The 21,960-nt window shown below is 65.2% G+C and overlaps 1 protein-coding gene across 1 annotated transcript; it reads right to left on the bottom strand.

The window, feature by feature from the left end:
- Positions 1-1,079: 1,079 nt before the first annotated feature.
- Positions 1,080-9,273, bottom strand: GPR142 (G protein-coupled receptor 142). Its single transcript, XM_075904046.1, has 3 exons — positions 9,116-9,273; positions 7,340-7,494; positions 1,080-2,762 (listed from the first exon to the last, which is right to left on the bottom strand). The coding sequence occupies exons 2-3, from the start codon at positions 7,473-7,475 to the stop codon at positions 1,888-1,890; spliced, it is 1,011 nt and encodes a 336-aa protein (XP_075760161.1). The 5' UTR covers positions 7,476-7,494; positions 9,116-9,273; the 3' UTR covers positions 1,080-1,887.
- Positions 9,274-21,960: the final 12,687 nt, after the last annotated feature.

Here is a 21,960-nt window from a genome sequence, read left to right as displayed (position 1 = left end):
AGCCTCTCTCCGGGCCAGGCGCTGTGGGGCAGTGCTCCGCTCTGGGGGGGCCCGGCTGCCGGCAGCTGTGGAATGGGGCCACCTTCACCCCGAGCGCAGCGAGCAGACGCTCTCGCTCCACTGCTCACCCTGTGCCAGATGCATGCACAAGCTGTCAGAGTCCCTGGAGTGGGGGGGGGCAGGGGTGAGGTTCTGGGGGTGAGGCCTGGGGGAGGGGCACTGAGGTGGGGCTCTGGGGGAGGGAAACTAGGGGTGGGGCACTGGGGTGGGGCCCTGGGGGAGGGGCTCTGGGGGAGGGACACTAGGGTGGGGCCCTGGGGGAGGGGCTCCGGGGGAGGCTCCGGGGGAGGGGCTCTGGGAGAGGGGCTCTGGGGGAGGAGCTCTGGGGAGGGACACTAGGGTGGGGCCCTGAGGGAGGGGCTCCGGGGGAGGGGCACTGGGGTGGGGCCCTGGGGGAGGAGGGGTCCGACCCTTTGGGCCAGGCCTGGGCTGGCTCTGGACTCTGCCCTGAGGGAGGGCAAACGGCACCAGTCCCTGCAACCCGGGGTGCCCAGGCCAGCAGCTGCCCCTTTCCCTGGCCGTGGGTCAGACGTTGGGGGGGGCTCTCCCCTCCTAGCTTGGTGGGCGTGGATCCCGGTGCACTGGGCAGACGGGCCAACCTGCAGGGCATTCGGGGGGTCCTGAAGCCCCCCCAGATTCCGGGGGGCAGCCTGGGTTAAAATCCAAGCACTCAATGGGTCTGCGGGCACCTTGGGGTCCCTCCCTGCAAATGGGAAGCCAGGGCTGGGGGGGCAGGGTCTGAGTGGCTGAACCCCACCCCCCAGCTGGAGTCACGGGAGCGGGGTAACCTGGCCAAGGCATCTGTGGGGGAACCTACGTCGCCCCCCCCAACCGGAACCTGCGTTGCTGCCACCCCTCAACCATGGGCCTTCCCCTCTCCCCAGATCTGCCGACGATGGCCCACGGTCCCGCACTGGGGCAGGTATCCCATGGGCTAGGAGAGAGACGGGGGAGGGGGGACTTGGGATTTTCTCGCAGGTTGCGGTGTGAGCGGCAGGGCTGTGCCCGGAGCGTTACTGTAGGGTCTCTGGGGCTTGAGGACAGTGCTGTGTTATTGGAGGGGGGCACGGGGGCAGCCAGAGGTGGATGCATCAGAGAGCCGAGTCTCTTGCAGACCCATGGCACCGGGAGTCACTCTGGGAAGAACGAGACCCAAAGCGAGATTTTTATCATGACCTGGAGCTCTACTGGACTTGTGTCCGGTGACCTGGGCAGGGTGGGTCCCAACGTCAGTGTCCCGCAGGCAGAGCCCTTTGCTTCGGGAGCGATGGGCAGTAAAGCAGCCTGGCCTAGTGGTTAGAACGGGAAACTGTCAGGGATCCTGGGTACCTGCCCTTTCGTTCCTCCCCCTCTCGGCTTCCCCTCCTGACAATCAATATTCCCTGGGGTCCGGGTTAGAACTGCAGAGCACCCCCTGCAGGATCCCCGAAGAGCTGCGTGTCTCCTCCCTCTGGCATTAAAAAGGCTCCCTGCAGCCTGACCCTGGCAGGGGTCTCAGACGGTCCTCGTGGGAGAGCGGCATGGGGGGAAGCAGCCTGGTGCACCAGGCCTGGCGCTTGCCCAGTTCGGTGTCGTGGGCCCAGGATCGGGCCGGCCTGGTTCCCTCCCGCACTCACAGCATGAATTCACAGCGATCACGGATGACTCAAGTCGGGCACCAGGTCCAAGGGTTCCCGTTGTGCTGGGGCCGCTGTACCTGCTGGCATCCCAGTGCTAGCTGCCTCCTGCCCACCGCTCTGCCCTGGCTGCTGCAGGGGCCGGGATGCAAGGGGCCGAGCGGCCAAGCTGTGCTTTCCGGGGTCCCTGGCTCCGGGGCGACGGCGTTGCCTATCGGGACACGCTCTCCAGCAGCCCCAGCCGAGCGGCACGCAGGAAGCCTCCCTCGGCGGGCAGCCGCCCGTGCTCAGCGCAGAAGGGGGTGCAGGAGCGGATCACCTGGCCCGCCGTCCGGCGGAAGGTCTTGCTGACGAGGCAGTAGAAGAAGAAGTTGACGGTGGTGCTGAGCATGGCGAGCATGTTGGCCAGGTTCAGGGCCACGTGCACCTTCCAGTCCTTGCTGGCGGCATCCGTGGAGAGGTGGAAGATGATGATGAACGTCCGGGGTGCCCACAGCACCGTGAAGGCGCCGGTGACGGCCATCAGCATGGCCACGGACTTGCCCACGCGCCGGCGGTGCCCGTCCACCCGCTTCCCCCGCCGGAGCTTGCAGACGATGACCGAGTTGGTGGCCAGGAAGATGCCGCAGGGGACAAAGTACATGGCGAAGCAGTGGCTCCACTTCAGCACCGTGTCCACGGCGGTGGGCGGCTGGGCGTCGCGCCAGAGGTCCAGCCACCAGTAGAAGGGGATGCCGGTGGCTAGGGCCGCACCGAACACGGCGGCGATGAGCTTGCGGGTGCGCGCGGGGTAGGAGAGCCGGCGGTAGCGCAGCGGGTGGCACAGGGCCACGTAGCGGTCGGCCGTCAGCAGCACCATCACCCAGATGGAGGCGTGGTGCGTGGCAAACTGCAGCACGTTGCCGGTGTGGAGGAAGGCCCGAGGCACTTTGTGGGCCAGGATGGCCGTCTGCAGGAGGAAGCCCATGAAGACGATGATGACTTGGGTGAGGATGTCGGAGGCTGTCAGGGCCAGCAGGTACCAGTAGGAGGACTTCTTCGTCCGGGCAGCCAGGCGGGACAGGGCCACGGCCGTCAGGGTGTTAGCTGGAAAGGGGAGAAGCACAGTGAGACGCGGCAGGGGTGTGAGTGGCTGTGATCAGGGCTCCTAGCCCAGGGCTGGGCAATAATTTTACCAGGGGGCCAACTTTATCATAGCATCCTAGAGCACTAGGACTAGAAGGGACCTCGCGGGGTCATCGAGTCCAGTCCCCTGCCCTCATGGCAGGACCAAGCACGGTCTCCATCATGGCTACTGGACACACGCATGCGGCCCACGGTGCGTTTTGAGTTTACACGGGGCTCAACACGCGGCCTGCGGCGGGATCCTTTGAACGAGGCCTCCACTGGGAACACGCTCCACAACGGCGCGTCAATAGCACGCTCGTCGGCTGAGACGTGTTTTAGTCCAATTCCTGGACTGTTATTGCTCATTCAAAGTGCTGGCATATGGGTGGAAATTGGGTCAATGTTGCATTTTAATAATATCAGCAGAACTGACTTACATGGGGCCTGCGTGTTGTGTCGTCCGGTCTTAATCTTTGTCCTCATGCCAGTCAGTGTGAAAGAAGCTATTTGCATATATTTGCATGTACATGCAACTATAACCACCAGCTGGCGGATTTGAACCTAGGACCTCTAGAGCTGAGTTTAGGAGCCTCTACCCTCTGAGCTAAAAGCCAGCTGGCTCCCAGCTCATGCTGTAGGGCTGTGTATACACTTCTTTTGCACAAAAGCACACGCCAGTGTAGATGCAGCCTAGAGGTCTCTTGATCTTGGCTGTTGCTGTGGTCTAGGTACCACTTGCATTGCTCAGGAACCACACTAGGTGTGTGGCTTACACAACCACACAAGTTGTGGCCCTCAGCATGTGGCCCCCGGAGCTTCTAAAGTTGAGTAGCCGTGGTCTAGATCATCGTTAATGGATTTTGGGAGGCGGTCACGGGCTGGTTCCGCCCTGGAAGGGGCGTGGCTTGGGGCAGAAGGGGCGGGGCTGGGGACTAGAGGCGTTGAATTAAAAGGGCTTGCAGCTCCTGGCACCGCAGGCTGGGCACCCGTCTCACTTGGGCACGTCTAAAAAACAAAAGGCCCCGTCGCTACCATGTTACCTGGCAGCCGCCGGGGGTTGCTGTGGCGATTTAAAAGGCTCACGGCTCCGGTCCCTGTTGGGGTAGCACCGTGTCCTGGAGCCATTTCAATAGGATCCTGCTGCCTGAGCCACCGCCCGGACATTCGGTGGCACGACAGCAGGCTGGGAATAGGAAGCAGCCAGCTGCCGGCCGCGGGCCGGATCCAAGTGGTACGTGGGCCGCATCCGGCCCCATGGCCACATCTTGCCCAGCCCTGTCCTAGAGCAAAGCGAGGCAGCCTCTAAGCACCCACCACCCCGGCTCCAAAGCGGCAGGGAGAGCCCACCTGTGAGGTTCCTGCTCGGATTGGAGCCAGGACCCTCCGCTCTCGCGGTGGGTCTGGAGAGGCCGCCAGCCCCTGCACTGTGCTGGCGGGGGTGGGGGATATCTGGGGCTGGAAAGAAAATGCCAGGGGCTGGGGGACCTGCAGCTGTGGGTGGCGGCAGCAGGAGGCAGCTGTAAATCCCATGGGCACTGTTGCTGGTTAATCTCTCCCCTGGGTCAGCAGCAAGAGGCGGATGCCACCTGTTCCCGAAAGCTGCCGGCATGGGGCCAGCTTGCTGGGGCTGCCCACACAGTGCCCCCTCCTGGCAGGCCTGCCTCCTTGCTAGCTCAGCTGTGCTGCCATCGCCACGGAGAATCAACGGAGCCGGGCAAAGGGGAGACAGGCCGACTGGCTGGAGAGGCTCTGACCCATGCTCCTTGGGTTCTCCTGGGGCTCCCCCTCTCCCCACAGGGCCCTTTCCCCTCCCCATCTCACACCTTCCCTTTCCTTCTTCCTTCTCTCCAGGGAGCGTCTGGCTTAGCCAGCCACAGCACCGCTGTGAGCCTGTGGCCGGAAAGGCAGCGAAAAGCCAGGCCCTAAACACCCTGTCCCTGGGACGAGTTTGTCAGGCCTCAGCACGGCTGAGGAGACCCCAGGCTGGGCCTGTGTTTCCCCAGAAGTGAGGCTGCGGTTAACACCAGGGACTGGCGCTGCATTTTCCCATTTTGCTGCTTTTTTCGGTTCCCCTTTTTTGGAGTGTGTGTGTTTTGTTCTCCTGCTAGGAGCCGGGACTGGATTTTACCAGCAGGGCCAGGGCCAGCGCACCCCAACGAATGGCTCCTTCTCTCCCCACATGTGCCACCTCAGACCCCATCTCGGCCTCTCAGACAAGGGGACTTTGGAACCCTACTTCTCCCCAGCGAAAGGGAAAGGGAGCACTTACGCTTAGCTCAGTGGTTCCCACACGTTTCGGCATCACGCCCCCTTTTTGATTTTTGAGAAACCCTCATGCCCCCCCCAAAATAGCAGCAAAACTTGTTGAGCAAAAAAAAAAGGGGGGGGGGGGACCAGGGCCTGAAAACAATTGTGGCCCCTTTAATTCCCAGGACCAGTGTTCTGGTGGACGCCCAAGCCAGGAAAAACAGAAAATACCGGACAGTTCACATGGTATTTTCTGAATTTTTTTACCAGACAGACTGGGCTCTTTCTTGGTGGGGAGGGGAGATTGTTGGGAGGGGACTGGGTCGCCTCGCGCCCCCCCCCTGGAATTTCTTCACACCCCCCCAGGGGGGCACACCTCCCCAATTTGGGAACCTATGGTTTAGCTGGTCTCTGCTCAGAGAGGCGGTGACAGGCAGGCAAGCAGCCCAGGAGCAATAGTGCCTCTAATCTTGTCCATCCATGTGCGGAATAAATTTTATATACACCGAGGCATGTGCGGATGTACACCCCCAGTAGAAACCTAGCGGGGGGTGCTCTGCTAATCAACTAGGCAGCCCTGGACTTGCTCGCAGGAGCGCATAGCTCACAGGGAACACAGCCCGGGAGACACCAGGTCCCATCAGCTCCTCCACCTGGCGACCTTCGAATTCCCCTGGGGGAGCCAACAGACACTGCCCGGCGGAGAGGGGTCCTGGGGGTGTGGTGGCCACATGCGGCCCTTGTGATACCCGGTTCCCCTTAGCCAGCCAAATCCGCCGCCATCTCACTACCAGCCCTACCCCTCTCCTGGCTCTCCACTCCCTGCGGCGGGTGGGGGTCTATGAACCTGGGTCAGGAGGCTCGGCGTTACCCTACAAAACTCCCATCACCAGGCCCTAGACGCACTCACGGGAGCCGGGCAGTTTTCCAAAGAAACGTTTTTTCCGATTGGTGAAAGGTCAGTTCTGGGGAAGGGTCCCCCAACGGCCGGGGCGCCTGGCTTGATAGAGACGCTGGGGACCCCCGTGTGCCCCTCCAGCATTTTCTCCGGGGTTTTCGAACCGGACGGTTGGAGCGAATTCACCCTGAAACCCAGGGCTTACACAAGGGCTGGAAACTAACGGCGGCCCCGTTAGCCCGAGGTTTCGATCGCCCAGCGCAACGTCTCAGCCGGGCAGGGAACTGCTTCTCACCCCGCCCAGCAGAACCAGCCTGCGGGGGCGCCGGGGGGATCACCAGCCTGTGCCCGGACCTGTGCCCTCAGGTAGGGCGTGTGCCTTGTGCCTCTGGCAGGAGCTGATGCCCACACCCGGCCTCCCTGGCTGCCCCCAAAGGGGCGCGATTCTCTGTGCCCACCCGCCAGCACTGGTGCCGGGGGAGCCCAGACAGCCGCCCGCCCTCCATCCCGGCACCCTCCTCCCCTCCCACCCTCCAGTTTGCAGGCTTGGGCTGCCCTAGACTACCCGGGCCCATTGCTGGCCAGCAGCTCAGCTCTGCCCCAGGCTGCACCAAGCGTTAGACCCAGCCCAGCCCCCCTGGTGCCGTGGGCAAGGCTCTGCCCGGCCTCCCTGGGAACCCCCTGGGCCAGGCTAGGGTTACCTGGTAGTCATAAGAAAAATACCAGACACGCTTCATGGGGGGATGAGGGGGAGGGATCGGTCGGGAGGGGAGCGGTGCTGGCTGGGAGGAGGGGGGGGCGGGAAACAGAGCTAACTGGGGGGGGCAACGGGGTTGGCTGGGGGAGTGCAGGGCTGGTTGTTGGGGGGGGGTTCAGGAGGTACAGGGCTGGCCGTGGGACATCGGGGGGGGGGTGGCCGGCGGGGCCGGAGCTGGCCGGGGGAGCTCAGGAGGAGATGTCGGGGAGGAGGGGGGCTAGGAGGGGGCGGGGGAGCGAATCAGCCGGCGGGGGGCAGGACTGACCCAGGCTGTGCAGATCCCAGGGCGCTCCCGTCCCACGCGAGTCAGTCCGGCTGCGGCTCCACCACGCGCTTGACCAGTGCACAGGAGCATGGACCGAGCTTCCCCCCCCCCCCACAACCAGGGCTCCCAGCGCCGATCGCGCCCCCCTCCCAGCCACTCCCCGACCCCCACCAGGCCTCCGTCTGGCGCCCAGCCGGGAACCCGGGAGACACCGGACACTGCCCATTGCACATGTCCGGGATTCCCCGGGTCTTTTTACTGGACAGAGGCCCCAAAACCGGACTGTGCGGTAGAAAAACGGACACCTGGCAACGCTGGGCCAGGCAGCCGCACCAGCCCCGTCCCTTTGCCCCGGGGCTGTGTCCCGCCCCAGCCCCGCCCGGCCTCACCTGGCAGCCCCAGGCCCAGCAGGACGCTGTAGTACACCATGGGGATGACGCCCCCGCAGGGCGCCGGCTCCTCCCACTGGCGCGGCGCGGCGGGGCTCGCCCGGGCCCAGGCGGTGCTGTTGGGCGGCGGGAGCATCCTCCTTCACCATCGGCAGCTGGGGGGGAAGCCAAGGGCGTCAGGGCGGGGGAGGGGGCTCAAACTCTGCTCCAGGCCAGCACCGGGGCAGGATGGAGGGGAGCCCAGGGCTGGGCTAGCTGGGGGCAGGGTGGGGGGAGCCCAGGGCTGGGCTAGCTGGGGGCAGGGATGGGGGGAGCCCAGGGCTGGGCTAGCTGGGGGCAGGGGTGGGGGGAGCCCAGGGCTGGGCTAGCTGGGGGCAGGGGTGGGGGGAGCCCAGGGCTGGGCTAGCTGGGGGCAGGATGGAGGGGAGCCCAGGGCTGGGCTAGCTGGGGGCAGGGTGGGGGGAGCCCAGGGCTGGGCTAGCTGGGGGCAGGGGTGGGGGGAGCCCAGGGCTGGGCTGGGTGGGGGCAGGGGTGGGGGGAGCCCAGGGCTGGGCTAGCTGGGGGCAGGGGTGGGGGGGCAGGCACTGCGGAGCCTGCTTTGGTCCCGGGGGGACATGTGGTCCCTCAGGCTGTCGGGGAGTCACACCACAGGGTTCCTTCCCCCCAGCCCCCCGAGTGAGCAAGCCCCTAGGTGCTGGCGTGTGACCGCGGGGAACCCCTCAGCTCAGCCAAAGGCTCCTGCGGAGCCAGGCTGGAGAACCGCCCCCCCGGACAGGACCGCCCCCCCGGCCTCCTCCAGCAGCCATGGGCTGGATACCAACACCGGACAGGGAGAGGGAAGGTCGATAGAACAGCAGGGGGGTGGGGAGAGAGAGAGCAGGGCATGTGTGAGGATGGATATAAAGATTGCAGGGCCTATGTGGGGCAAGATAGGTAGCAGGGCGCATGTGGGATGTATAGACAGATTGCAGGCTGGGTGGGGGGGCTGGACGGACAGATTGCAGGGGTAAGTGGGGATGGACGGACAGACAGCTCACAGATGTATGGGCATGGACAGATTGCAGGGATAAGTGGGGATGGACGGACAGACAGCTCACAGGTGTATGGGCATGGACAGGTTGCAAGGGTAAGTGGGGATGGACGGACAGACAGCTCACAGGTGTATGGGCATGGACAGATTGCAGGGGTAAGTGGGGATGGACGGACAGACAGCTCACAGGGTGTATGGGCATGGACAGATTGCAGGGGTAAGTGGGGATGGACGGACAGACAGCTCACAGGTGTATGGGCATGGACAGATTGCAGGGGTAAGTGGGGATGGACGGACAGACAGCTCACAGGGTGTATGGGCATGGACAGATTGCAGGGGTAAGTGGGGATGGACGGACAGACAGCTCACAGGGTGTATGGGCATGGACAGATTGCAGGGGTAAGTGGGGATGGACGGACAGACAGCTCACAGATGTATGGGCATGGACAGATTGCAGGGGTAAGTGGGGATGGACGGACAGACAGCTCACAGGTGTATGGGCATGGACAGATTGCAGGATCTCTCTGGGGATGGATCTGTACAATCGCTGGCAAACCCTCACCCGAAGGAGTCCTTTACCGACTCCTTAAGGGCCCTCTCACCTGCCTGGGGGCTCCGGTCCCGTGCCCTGGCTGTGTCACCCTCACTCGCCTTGGCTCTTTGAGAGCAGCCTTCCCGCGGTGGCAGGGCCTCCGGCGCCCGCTAGACGGGCTCCCCGTGTTCATGGCGCCGCGCTGGGCTCCTACCTGGGTGCCCCTCCGCAGCACCTGTCCCGGGGTCCCTCGCTGGCCTCCCACTGCCCGAAGAGCCAGTCACCGCGCCCTGCCCCCGGAGAGCGCGCCCAGGCATCTCACCCCGGCCCCGTCACCAGGGAAGTGCGCGCGGGTTCCTGGCAGCCAGTGGGAGCGGCTGGAGAGTCTAGAGCCCTGCAGAGGGGAGGGGAGAGGGTGTGTGGGCAGAGCTAAGGGAGACAGGGGAGGGAGCCCTGGCCAGCAGCTGGGCAAGCAGCCTGGGGCTTGAATAGCCAGGCTTGCACCCCTGGGCCTGTGGGGTGAGCCGGGACCAGGTGCTTCCCCCTGGCAGGGTGCAGTGGCCTCCCGGGGGCTCACCTGCACCCTCCATCCCTGGGAACTGAGACAGGGCTCTAGATCTCAACCACACTCCCTCGTGGCCTCACACTCATGCACCCACACTCACATGTGCACTCACACATGTGCACCCACACTCGTGCACCCACACTCACTGATGCACCCACACTTACTTGTGCACTCACACTCCCTTGTGTACCCACACACACTCGTGAACATCTGTGCAAGATCACACCCACATGCGGGGCACGCACTACTTCTCCGTACAGAGAGCAACCTTCCCCCTTCGGCCCAGCCAGCTTCGAGCTGCCATTGAACTGGTCCGTGCAAGCGCACCGGGTGTGACGTCGCACGTGCCGGAGAGAGCGCAGCGTGCGAGACTCGGAAAGCTGCAGCTCTCACTGTGGCTACTTGGAGGGATGAATCACAGCACGGCGCTCCTGCCGCGCTCCCCCTCCCTCAGCCCGGGCCCTGGCCTTGTGATCACTGTGAGGAAGTGGGGAGTTCGGGGGGCTCAAAGGGGGCTGCATGCAGGGGTGTGGGGGGGGGGGGCTCAGTGCCCCGGGATCCTACTGGTTCAACGTGACATGGGGGAGGGAGTTTATTGTTGCAGAGACCAGCCCAGAACTGGAGCTGCGCTGTCCGGAGCCCTGGTGACCCCGGCCCGGCTCAGGGGACACGGCCGGTTCCGGCCAGAGACAAGGGGCTGCAGACAGGCCCAGCTGGTCCCAGCGAGGGGGGAACATTGGACGGGAGGGAGGCGGAGAAGAGAGGGGCCAGGTGACCCTCGTACCTGGAGAGAGACACTGGGGGGGGGCAGTTGCTGGGGAGATTGGAGGCTCTGGGGGGAGATGGGGACTGTTCGGGGCAGAGGCAGGGCAGGCCCAGACCCCACAACCCCCCTCCACCCCTGCACCCTCCCCCCTCCGATCCTGCACCCTCCCTCCCTCCCGCCCAGACCCCACACCCCCACTCTGCCCCTGCACCCTCCCTCCCGCCCAGACCCCCCCCACTCTGCTCCTGTACCCTCCCTCCCGCCCAGACCCCACACCCCCACTCTGCCCCTGCACCCTCCCCCCTCCGATCCTGCACCCTCCCCCCTCCGCCCCTGCACCCTCCCTCCCTCCCGCCCAGACCCCACACCCCCACTCCGCCCCTGCACCCTCCCCCCTCCGCCCCTGCACCCTCCCCCCTCCGCCCCTGCACCCTCCCTCCCTCCCGCCCAGACCCCACACCCCCACTCCGCCCCTGCACCCTCCCCCCTCCGCCCCTGCACCCTCCCTCCCTCCCGCCCGCCCAGACCCCACACCCCCACTCCGCCCCTGCACCTTCCCTCCCTCCCGCCCAGACCCCACACCGCCCCTGCACCCTCCCTCCCTCCCAGAGCCCACACCCCCACTCCGCCCCTGCACCCTCCCTCCCTCCCAGAGCCCACACCCCCACTCCGCCCCTGCACCCTCCCTCCCTCCCGCCCAGAGCCCACACCCCCACTCCGCCCCTGCACCCTCCCTCCCTCCCGCCCAGAGCCCACACCCCCACTCTGCCCCTGCACCCTCCCTCCCTCCCGCCCAGAGCCCACACCCCCACTCTGCCCCTGCACCCTCCCTCCCTCCCGCCCAGAGCCCACACCCCCACTCTGCCCCTGCACCCTCCCTCCCTCCCGCCCAGAGCCCACACCCCCACTCTGCCCCTGCACCCTCCCTCCCTCCCGCCCAGAGCCCACACCCCCACTCCGCCCCTGCACCCTCCCTCCCTCCCGCCCAGAGCCCACACCCCCACTCTGCCCCTGCACCCTTCCCCCTCCGATCCTGCACCCTCCCTCCCTCCCGCCCAGAGCCCACACCCCCACTCTGCCCCTGCACCCTCCCTCCCTCCCGCCCAGAGCCCACACCCCCACTCTGCCCCTGCACCCTCCCTCCCTCCCGCCCAGACCCCACACCCCCACTCCGCCCCTGCACCCTCCCTCCCTCCCGCCCAGAGCCCACACCCCCACTCTGCCCCTGCACCCTCCCTCCCTCCCGCCCAGAGCCCACACCCCCACTCCGCCCCTGCACCCTCCCTCCCTCCCGCCCAGAGCCCACACCCCCACTCTGCCCCTGCACACTTCCCCCTCCGATCCTGCACCCTCCCTCCCTCCCGCCCAGACCCCACACCCCCACTCTGCCCCTGCACCCTCCCTCCCTCCCGCCCAGAGCCCACACCCCCACTCTGCCCCTGCACCCTCCCTCCCTCCCGCCCAGAGCCCACACCCAGACTCTGCCCCTGAACCCTCCCTCCCTCCCGCCCAGAGCCCACACCCCCACTCTGCCCCTGCACCCTTCCCCCTCCGATCCTGCACCCTCCCTCCCTCCCGCCCAGACCCCACACCCCCACTCCGCCCCTGCACCCTCCCTCCCTCCCGCCCAGAGCCCACACCCCCACTCTGCCCCTGCACCCTTCCCCCTCCGATCCTGCACCCTCCCTCCCTCCCGCCCAGACCCCACACCCCCACTCTGCCCCTGCACCCTCCCTCCCTCCCGCCCAGAGCCCACACCCCCACTCTGCCCCTGCACCCTCCCCCCTCCGATCCTGCACCCTCCCTCCCTCCCGCCCAGACTCCACACCCCCACTCTGCCCCTGCACCCTCCCCCCTCCGATCCTGCACCCTCCCTCCCTCCCGCCCAGAGCCCACACCCCCACTCCGCCCCTGCACCCTCCCTCCCTCCCGCCCAGAGCCCACACCCCCACTCCGCCCCTGCACCCTCCCTCCCTCCCGCCCAGAGCCCACACCCCCACTCCGCCCCTGCACCCTCCCTCCCTCCCGCCCAGAGCCCACACCCCCACTCTGCCCCTGCACCCTCCCCCCTCTGATCCTGCACCCTCCCCCCTCCGCCCCTGCACCCTCCCTCCCTCCCGCCCAGAGCCCACACCCCCACTCTGCCCCTGCACCCTCCCCCCTCTGATCCTGCACCCTCCCTCCCTCCCGCCCAGAGCCCACACCCCCACTCCGCCCCTGCACCCTCCCTCCCTCCCGCCCAGAGCCCACACCCCCACTCTGCCCCTGCACCCTCCCCCCTCCGATCCTGCACCCTCCCTCCCTCCCGCCCAGACTCCACACCCCCACTCTGCCCCTGCACCCTCCCCCCTCCGATCCTGCACCCTCCCTCCCTCCCGCCCAGAGCCCACACCCCCACTCCGCCCCTGCACCCTCCCTCCCTCCCGCCCAGAGCCCACACCCCCACTCCGCCCCTGCACCCTCCCTCCCTCCCGCCCAGAGCCCACACCCCCACTCCGCCCCTGCACCCTCCCTCCCTCCCGCCCAGAGCCCACACCCCCACTCTGCCTCTGCACCCTCCCCCCTCTGATCCTGCACCCTCCCTCCCTCCCGCCCAGAGCCCACACCCCCACTCTGCCCCTGCACCCTCCCCCCTCTGATCCTGCACCCTCCCTCCCTCCCGCCCAGAGCCCACACCCCCACTCTGCCCCTGCACCCTCCCTCCCACCCAGACCCCCCCTCCGATCCTGCACCCCCCCCTCCAATCCTGTACCCTCCCTCTCTCCCGCCCACCCCCACTCCGCCCCTGCACCCTCCCTCCCTCCCAGACACTCCACCCCAAGCCCACTTCCCAGCAGCCCCCTCAGACACACTGAACCTCTCATGTTTGGCCCCTCCCCCAGAGCATGAGGGGGCACAAAAATGTCTGCCCCTGCGCCCCCCAGGCTCTGGTGTGTGAGGAGAACGGGGGGGGGGGGGGGGGTTGTGCTTCTCACTTTCGTGTGGCTCCCGGCTGATTTTCCTGTGGGCCGCTGGCCCCAACCCAAGAGAGGCTCCCTGCCCCTGCCGGACACCCAGAGCCTGAAGGGCGCTGCCGGGCGAGAAAGCAGCTGTCACCCCATCTGGGAGAGCTCTGGGCATTGCCTGCTGGCGGGCGGGCCCACGGCCAGGAAGACGGGCCCAGAGGGCGGGGGAGCAGGGCTGCATCGTAGAGCCCCGGGGCTGGGAGAGACCCCAGGAGGCACCGAGTCCAGCCCCCGGCCCAAGGCAGGACCAACCCAACTAGATCAACCCAGCCAGGGCTTGGTCAAGCCGAGACGTAAACACCCCTCGGGATGGAGACTCCACCCCTCCCTAGGGAACCCAACCCAGCGCTTCCCCACCCGCCTCGGGAAACAGTTTTTCCTAATATTCAACTTAGACCTTCCCCACTGTGACTTGAGCCCATTGCTCCTTGTTCTGCCCCCCTGAGACCAGCCTCTCTCCAGCCTCTCTGGAACCCCCCTGCAGGAAGTTGCAGGCTGCTCTCAAATCCCCCCTCGCTCTTCTCTTCTGCAGACTAAACAGACCCAAATCCCTCAGCCTCTCCTCATAGGTCATGTGCTCCAGCCCCCTCAGCATTTTGGTTGCCCTCCGCTGGCCCCTCTCCAATGTGTCCACATCCTTTCCATAGTGGGGGGCCCAGAACTGGACACAATACTCCAGATGTGGCCTCCCCAGTGCTGAATAAAGGGGAATCATCACTTCTAGATCTGCTGGCAATGCCCCTCCTAATGCCCCCCAATATGCCATCAGCCTTCTTGGCTACAAGGGCGCCCTATTGCCTCATCTCCAGCTTCTCATCCACTATAATCCCCGGGGCCTTTTCTGCAGACCTGCTATTTAGCCAGTCGGTCCCCAGCCTGTAACGATGTTTGGGATCCTTCCGTCCCAAGGGCAGGACTCTGCACTTGTCCTTGTTGAACCTCATCAGGTTTCTTGTGGCCCAATCCTCTAATCTGTCCAGGTCCCTCTGGACCGTTCCCTGTCCTCCAGCGTCTCTACCTCTCCCCCTAGCTAAGTGTCATCTGCGAACGCGCTGAGGGTGCAATCCATCCCCTCAGCCAGGTCATTCATAAAGATGTTGAACAAAACCGGCCCTAGAACTGACCCTTGGGGCACTCCGCTAGAAACCGACCGCCCGCCTGACATGGAGCCGTTGATCACTCCCCATTGGGCCCGACAGTCTCGCCAGCTTTCTATCCACCTTACAGTCCATTTATCCAGGTCAGCCCCCCCCCCCCCCCGGTTTGATGGGGACCGATAGGGGCCCTAGAGGAGCCAGGACCCCCTTGGGAGATGGGGCTTGCCCCCTTCATACACCTGGCACAGGGGCCTCATGTGCCAGCTCCCCCCCTCTGCACCTCATTCGTCTGGGCTAGTGCTGGGGAGAGGAACCGTCCATCCCAAGCCTGCTTCCCCAGAGTCCTCCCTGTCCCTGACGGCTCCCTCCCCTGCTGCCACCCCCCGAGTGAGCTGGGCACCCAGTGGTGCGTCAGAACGCCCGGGGCTCAGGCACCGACCTGCTCTCGTCCCCGCCACGTGGCCTGGGGGGTGCCCAGGGGCAGCCACATTGCCCCATCTTGGTGCAGGCCAGTGGGGGGAGCAGAACCTCCAGGGAGCTGTACCAGGCACCGGCTGCCTGGCGGACTCTGGAGTCCCAAGGGCCGTGCCTGGCACCTGCTTCCCCTCACCAGCCCGGCCCCCCTACCCGAGAGCATCTCTGGGCTCGGCAGCCCGGCAGCCAGGTCTCGCTGGGCTCCCAGCACTGGGGCAGAGGCTGGCGGGAGCAGGGGAGGTTCGGAGCCCATTAGCGCCGCGTGGGCCCAGGAGGAAATGGCTGGTTAATCAATCGGGCGTTTATTGCCGACAATCTCCGCCTGCCAGTCCCCGGCTGCACTGACCTTTGGCAAGGGGCAGCGACGTGCCCAGTCAGGCCCGGGTGGCAGGTGCGCAGCCAGGGAGGCTGTCTCATCCCGGGGGCAGGGAGGGCAAGCCGGGGCTCCAAACCCATTGCCCGCTCCGGGGGCCTGGGGCATGCAGCTGCCTCGCCCCGTGCCTCAGTTTCCCCAGCTGTGCAATGGGGCTAACGGGATGGCCCCACCAAGGGGGCAGGGCTGGGGGCGGGGAGCGATCATGCTGGCTGCTTGCTCTGCCATTCTAGAAGGGCGAATTAATTGCGTGGCCTGAGGGGCCTGCTGTCCCTTTCCGACAGCTTGGGCCATTCCCTCAGGGGGACGGGCCTTGGATCCCAGCTAGGAACACAGTGTCCTTGCAACCCCGGCTGCCAGTTCTGCCCCCAGGCCTGGCACTGCCCCTCCCTCGCCGGACAGTCATTTTCCAGGGGAGCAGAACCCTGGGGTCAGGACCGGCTGCTGCAGGGGTGGGCCAGTCTGGAGGCTGTTGCCATAGGAACAGGAGATGCTGGATGCAGGTAGCAGCATCCCCAGGGGCCCTCAGATCCTGGGGTCGAGGGGCAGCCCTGGGGACATCCCCCCTCATGGCTGGGCAGAAGATTCAGGCCCTCAGCCTGTCCCCTCCCAGCACTTCCAGGCTGGGCAGGCAGGACTGGTGTCTCCCAGGGATAGGCCATGGGCCACCCCCAATGGGGGGTGGGGGGCATGGGGCAGGTAGGGCAGAGAGTAGCATGTGCCACGTTGGCCATGGCTGCCGGCTGCCAGAGCAAGGCTTCTGGCGTTTTCTTGTCCCCGGGTTCCCCTCGCTGCCCCAGTGACACCCCACACCCCGTGCAATCCAGCCCCACCGCACGGGGTGCGCCCCCAGCGACTGGCGTACTCTGTAGGATGCCGAATGCTGAGGGGCTCCGCCCCCCCCCCCAGCCCGGCATGGCCTGGGGGAGGCGACTCCCACGCCAACTGGCCTCAAAGACTCTCTGCTTGGCTAGGGCTGGTGTCCACAGGGGGCCGCTGCCGAGGTCTCAGTTGGGGGATGCACCCCCCGGTTCCCAGCCCCCCAGTGGGCACTGGGCTCGCTCACCCCATGGCTGGCAGTGAGCCAGCTGGTGCCGCCCCACCCTGCAAGCTGTTGTTTTCCAGGCAGGCGGTGAAATGAGCCGTCAGCAAATGCAGCCTGGGCCATTAAGCTGCAAAGAGCAGGTGGGGAGGGCGTTGCCCCCCCTGCGCCCCTCTCCCCCCACTCCCAGGCAATGCAGGAATCCGGCTCGGCCCTGTTTGCTCTCTGGGCGGCGAAGCCATCTGGAGAGCCCAGGGTCAGCAAAGCCCTCGCAAGCCTTTTGTCCCCTTGTGAGGAAGGGGGGGTTTTGGGGGCTCAAAGGGGGGTTGCATACAGGGGCGCTCGGTGCCGGATGTGACTGGTTTCATGTGACAAAGGGGGGGAGTTTGTTGTTTCCGAGACCAGCCCAGAACTGGAGCCAACGTGTCTGGTGCCCTGGTGACCCCGGCCCGGCTCAGAGGACACGGCCGGTTCCAGCCAGACAAGGACCGACCCAGCCGATCCCAGCGAGGGGGGAACATTGGCCGGGGAGGGAGGCAGAGAAGAGAGGGGCCAGGTGACCCTCTTACCTGGGGAGAAGACAATGGCCGGGGGAGGGGCTGTTGCAGGGGATATTGGAGGCCCTGCTGGGAGACGGGGGTTGTTTTTGGGGGGGCCGAGAGCAGAGCCGGCAGGACTCCGCTGGCTGCAGGGGAGACGGACATGGGGGATCCGTTGCTGTGTTCAAAGCTCTTCTGTTTGGGGGCTGGCTGGGGGTCGCTCTGGTCTAGAGAGCAGGGCTGCGCTGTTCCCTCTGGGGGTGGAGGCCCCGGGGCGGCCAGAGGGAGGGGACCCCTCCAGGGGACTCACAGCAGAGGCAGGCGGCTGACGGCCCTGAGAGGCGCCGTCCTGGGGGCAGAGGGGCAGACCCCCCCAGTGAGAGTGGGCCCCCCAAGAGAAGGTCGCTGCACTGGAGTGGCCCCCCCAGTCTCACTGCTGCTGGACAGGAGGGGGCTCCCCGAGAAGGGGCTGAAGCACTGGAGAGGGGGGTCCTGCCTGGGGATTGAGGGGCCAAGTGTGGGTACCACCTGTGAGCCGTGACACCCCCTCTCGCTGGGCCTGGGTCCCCCAGCTCCCGGGAGGAGGCCGGGCTCGGGGTGCAGCAGATCAGGAGAGGAGGCACCGGTCAGCTCAGCTTTCAACACCAAAGGCCAATACGTGTGTGTGTGGGGGGGGGGGGACACACCCTACAGCACAGGGCAGCCAGAGCCAAGCCTCCTCTAGGAACCTGGAACCCACATGAGGGGAGCGACCAATGCTATGTCCTAGAAGAGGATAAGAGTCTACTACAGCTGCCAACTAGTGGAGCTTCTCCTTCAGACTGTGCTGTCAGCTCATGTAGGGCTGATATACCCGGTACGGCCTCCCATCAGCTCCCCTCCCTCCACGCCTCTGGCCCCTGCAAGGACCCCCCTGGAAGGAGAGGGGCATTCAGCTTCCCAGTCCCATCAGACCAGCTCCTCCACCCCAGGCTGCGAGCAAGGGGGTGGCAGTGTGTCAGGAGGGGGGCTGGGCTTGCAATGTGGGCATATGTCTACTAGGAGCCGCTCTGGAGAGGAACACAGACAAAGGGGCAGTAAAGCTCTGCTCCTCGGCTGCTTGCCTTGGACCTCTAAAGCACTGGATTCCATCAGGGACACCCAGAGCTCAGGGCTCTCGGGCTGTCAGGGCTTTTGTCTCACTTATAAGAACATCAGAGGGAGGAAACAGAACAGGGAATCATCACGTGATCCCTCCCCTGTCACCCATTTCCAGCCACTGGCAAACAGAGGCCAGGGACACCCTCCCTGCCCATCCTGGCTCATAGCCATAACCTCTTTTTTTCACCTTGTTAAAGTCCTGGTCTTCACAACATCCTGTGGCAAGGAGTTCCGCAGGTTGATTGTGCGTTGCATGAAGAAAAATTTCCTTTGGTTTATTTTAAACCTGCTGCTTGTTCATTTCATTTGGTGACCCCCCCTAGTTCTTGTATCATGGGGAGGTCCCCTCCTGGGTTAGATAAAAAACAGGAAATAAAGAGTCAGTTTTCACAATGGAAAGGCGTAGATAGCGAGGTTCCCCCGGGATCTGTGTTGGGACCAGGGCTGGTCAGCAGATCCCTAAATATTATGGCCAAAGGGATAAACAGAGAGTTTGCAGGTGACACAGAACTCCGCCAGATGATTAAAGCCACAGGTGACTGCGATAAATGCAAAGTGATGCCCATTGGAAAACAGCTTCCCAGCGAGACGCCAAGGGATGGGTCTGAATTAGCTGTTACCACTCAAGAGAGATCTTGGCGTCACCGTGGAGAATGCTCTGAAAACAGGCCCAGCGACCGTCAGAAACCCAACCGCATTGAAGGGCCATGAGAAAAGGGATCGTTAATATGGAAGCTGTAATATAACAGGGGCCTGGGGCACCGCGGAGAGGGTCAAATTGGGGCCAATTGCCTAGGACAAGGGCTACCTACAGCCCAAGACTGGGGGGCCTCCTCTGTGAGGCACAAACCAGCCCCACAGCGCTCCAGCCGCCACTCTGGCCAGCAAGAAGTCTCATAAGCAAATCCCCTCAGACACCCCAGAACTCCCTGTGCCCCACCCAGCCCCCCCCACACAGGGGAGAGGTTACAACCCATCCCCCACCTCCCCTCAGACACCCCAGAACTCCCTGTGCCCCACCCAGCCCCCCCCTACACAGGGGAGAGGTTACAACCCATCCCCCACCTCCCCTCAGACACCCCAGAACTCCCTGTGCCCCACCCAGCCCCCCCTACACAGGGGAGAGGTTACAACCCATCCCCCACCTCCCCTCACACACCCCAGTGTTCCCTGTGCCCCCCCAGGCCCCCTTACACAGGGGAGAGGTTACAACCCATCCCCCACCTCCCCTCACAGACCCCAGAACTCCCTGTGCCCCCCCAACCCTCCTCACACAGGGGAGAGGTTATAACCCATCCCCCACCTCCCCTCACACACCCCAGTGCTCCCTGTGCCCCCCCAACCCTCCTCACACAGGGGAGAGGTTATAACCCATCCCCCACCTCCCCTCACACACCCCAGTGCTCCCTGTGCCCCCCCAACCCTCCTCACACAGGGGAGAGGTTATAACCCATCCCCCACCTCCCCTCACACACCCCAGTGCTCCCTGTGCCCCCCCAACCCTCCTCACACAGGGGAGAGGTTATAACCCATCCCCCACCTCCCCTCAGACACCCCAGTGCTCCCTGTGCCCCCCAGCCCCCCCTTACACAGGGGAGAGGTTATAACCCATCCCCCCACCTCCCCTCACACACCCCAGTGCTCCCTGTGCCCCCCAGCCCCCCTTACACAGGGGAGAGGTTATAACCCATCCCCCACCTCCCCTCAGACACCCCAGTGCTCCCTGTGCCCCCCAGCCCCCTCACACAGGGGAGAGGTGATAACCCATCCCCCACCTCCCCTCACACACCCCAGTGCTCCCTGTGCCCCCCAGCCCCCCTTACACAGGGGAGAGGTTATAACCCATCCCCCACCTCCCCTCACACACCCCAGTGCTCCCTGTGCCCCCCCAGGCCACCTTACACAGGGGAGAGGTTATAACCCATCCCCCACCTCCCCTCACACACCCCAGTGTTCCCTGTGCCCCCCAGCCCCCCTTACACAGGGGAGAGGTTATAACCCATCCCCCACCTCCCCTCACACACCCCAGTGCTCCCTGTGCCCCCCAGCCCCCCCGTACACAGGGGAGAGGTTATAACCCATCCCCCACCTCCCCTCACACACCCCAGTGCTCCCTGTGCCCCACCCAGCCCCCCTTACACAGGGGAGAGGTTATAACCCATCCCCCACCTCCCCTCACACACCCCAGTGCTCCCTGTGCCCCCCAGCCCCCCCCCTACACAGGGGAGAGGTTATAACCCATCCCCCCACCTCCCCTCACACACCCCAGTGCTCCCTGTGCCCCCCAGCCCCCCTTACACAGGGGAGAGGTTATAACCCATCTCACCGACCTTGAAGAGGTTCTCCCAGTCCCAAAGGACCAACCACAATCCCAGATCAATTGATACCTTGGATCTCACCCCAAAGAGCAAGCTGGGCCGATCCTTTAGCATGTAACATCAGATGGTTTATTAATAAAAAGCAAAGGCCGAGAGCAGGCTGGTCACAGAAGGCCCATCACACACGTCAGTCCCTTAGTTCTTGGTGCAGGCTCTTAGCAGAGAGGGAACAAACTCACCGGAGCACGTGCTATGGCTGGGTGGGCCGACGCTCCTTCCGGGCCCTCTGTCCCTAGCCAAGGTGCTTCTGGAGAGGAGGGCAGGCGGGAGGACCAAGAGGGAGGATCCTTGTAGCCCCGTGCCCAGGTGGAGGGAGATCCGTTGTGCTCCCGTGTGATGGCGCCTCCCAAAATGGAGCTGATCACATGATCACCGTGTCCTCCTGAGGCAAGGAGCCAGGGGGTACCCAGGTCCGTCCTGAGCCAATGGGTCATTGCGTGCTCCTCTGGGGTCAGCTGGGAACCCTGAGGAGCCATCGTCCCTGCGGCATTCGCTGGGCCTCCCAATCGGTGGGCGACGCCTGCCACCGTCTCCCAGACGGAAACCATTTCCGGCCCAAGCGCAGAGCCCCGACCCGTAACTTGACAGACAAGCAGCGTCCCCGTACCCGAGCCGCGCAGACAGCATCAGCCGCGCAGCCGCTTCCATTAGACGCCGCCCACAGAATCGGGGGCAACCACGCAACAGGGGGTTCTCCCCTACGCTGAATGTTCCTATTCCCGCCCCACAACGTGGCACCAGTGAATACCCCAGTGCTGCTATTGACGCCCCTGGCACGCCCAGCCCCCTGAAAGCTATAGTAGAATTGCACAGGGCACAGAGAAGCCAGCGCAGACCAGGAGGGGGATGGCAGACGAAGCAAGATTAAAAAGCCCGGGAGGTTCACCTTGGAAAGGGGAGGCCCGAGGGGCATGGGAGAGCCGTGCCATCGCTGGGGTGGCGCCAGCGAGGAAGGAAGTGCCCTTCCCCCTCCCCACAACACACACACCGGGGTGCCCCAAGGAAGCGAACAGGCAGCAGATTTCAAAGCCCACCAAGGAAGCTGTTTTCTGCACACACCGGGCAGCCCCCCCGTGCCGCTAGGGGGGTGCTGGGAGCTGTTCTCTAACCGGGTTAACACCCAACGGGGTCCAAGGCGCCGAGGGTCACAAGCCCGGCGGCAGGGGGCGGCACGCGCGGTACATTGCCCGGTTCTGTTCCTTCCCTCTGGGGCACCTGGCACCACTCTCGGGGGCCGTTCTCATGCTCTGCACTCCCCTAACCAAGCCGTGGATTCACCCTCAGGCCCCACAGCCTGTGCCAGAAGGGGGTTTCTCCCACAGTCCTGCTGCAGCGACTGAAGATTTGTTGGGAGCGTGGAGGACAGGGCGGGGGCGGCCACAGCCCCAAACCGTGGTCTGGTTGCAGGACAGAACCTGGAATATTAGCCACCCCCGGCCCAGGGAGCCCCCCACCGGTGCTTTCCCCGCACAGCCCGGGTCAGCCTGGCTGGCAGATCCTGCATGGCCGGCCCGGCTGGACTCCCTGGCTTCCCTGCCGGGTGAGCGCTGGCAGGCAGAGAGCAGCCCCAGCATCCCGGCCCCCCAACACCTCCCCGGCCACGTACCTGCAGAGCCCAGGTGGGCAGGAGTTCTGGTGCCAAGGTGCCCTCTGGTGGGCAGATGTGTGCGCTGCACCCCA

This window comes from Pelodiscus sinensis, chromosome 20 (genome assembly GCF_049634645.1).
Source record: "Pelodiscus sinensis isolate JC-2024 chromosome 20, ASM4963464v1, whole genome shotgun sequence".
Taxonomy (NCBI): Eukaryota; Metazoa; Chordata; order Testudines; family Trionychidae; genus Pelodiscus; species Pelodiscus sinensis.
The sequence above is the reverse complement of the archived record's forward strand: the minus strand, read 5'-3'. Positions and strand labels throughout refer to the sequence as shown.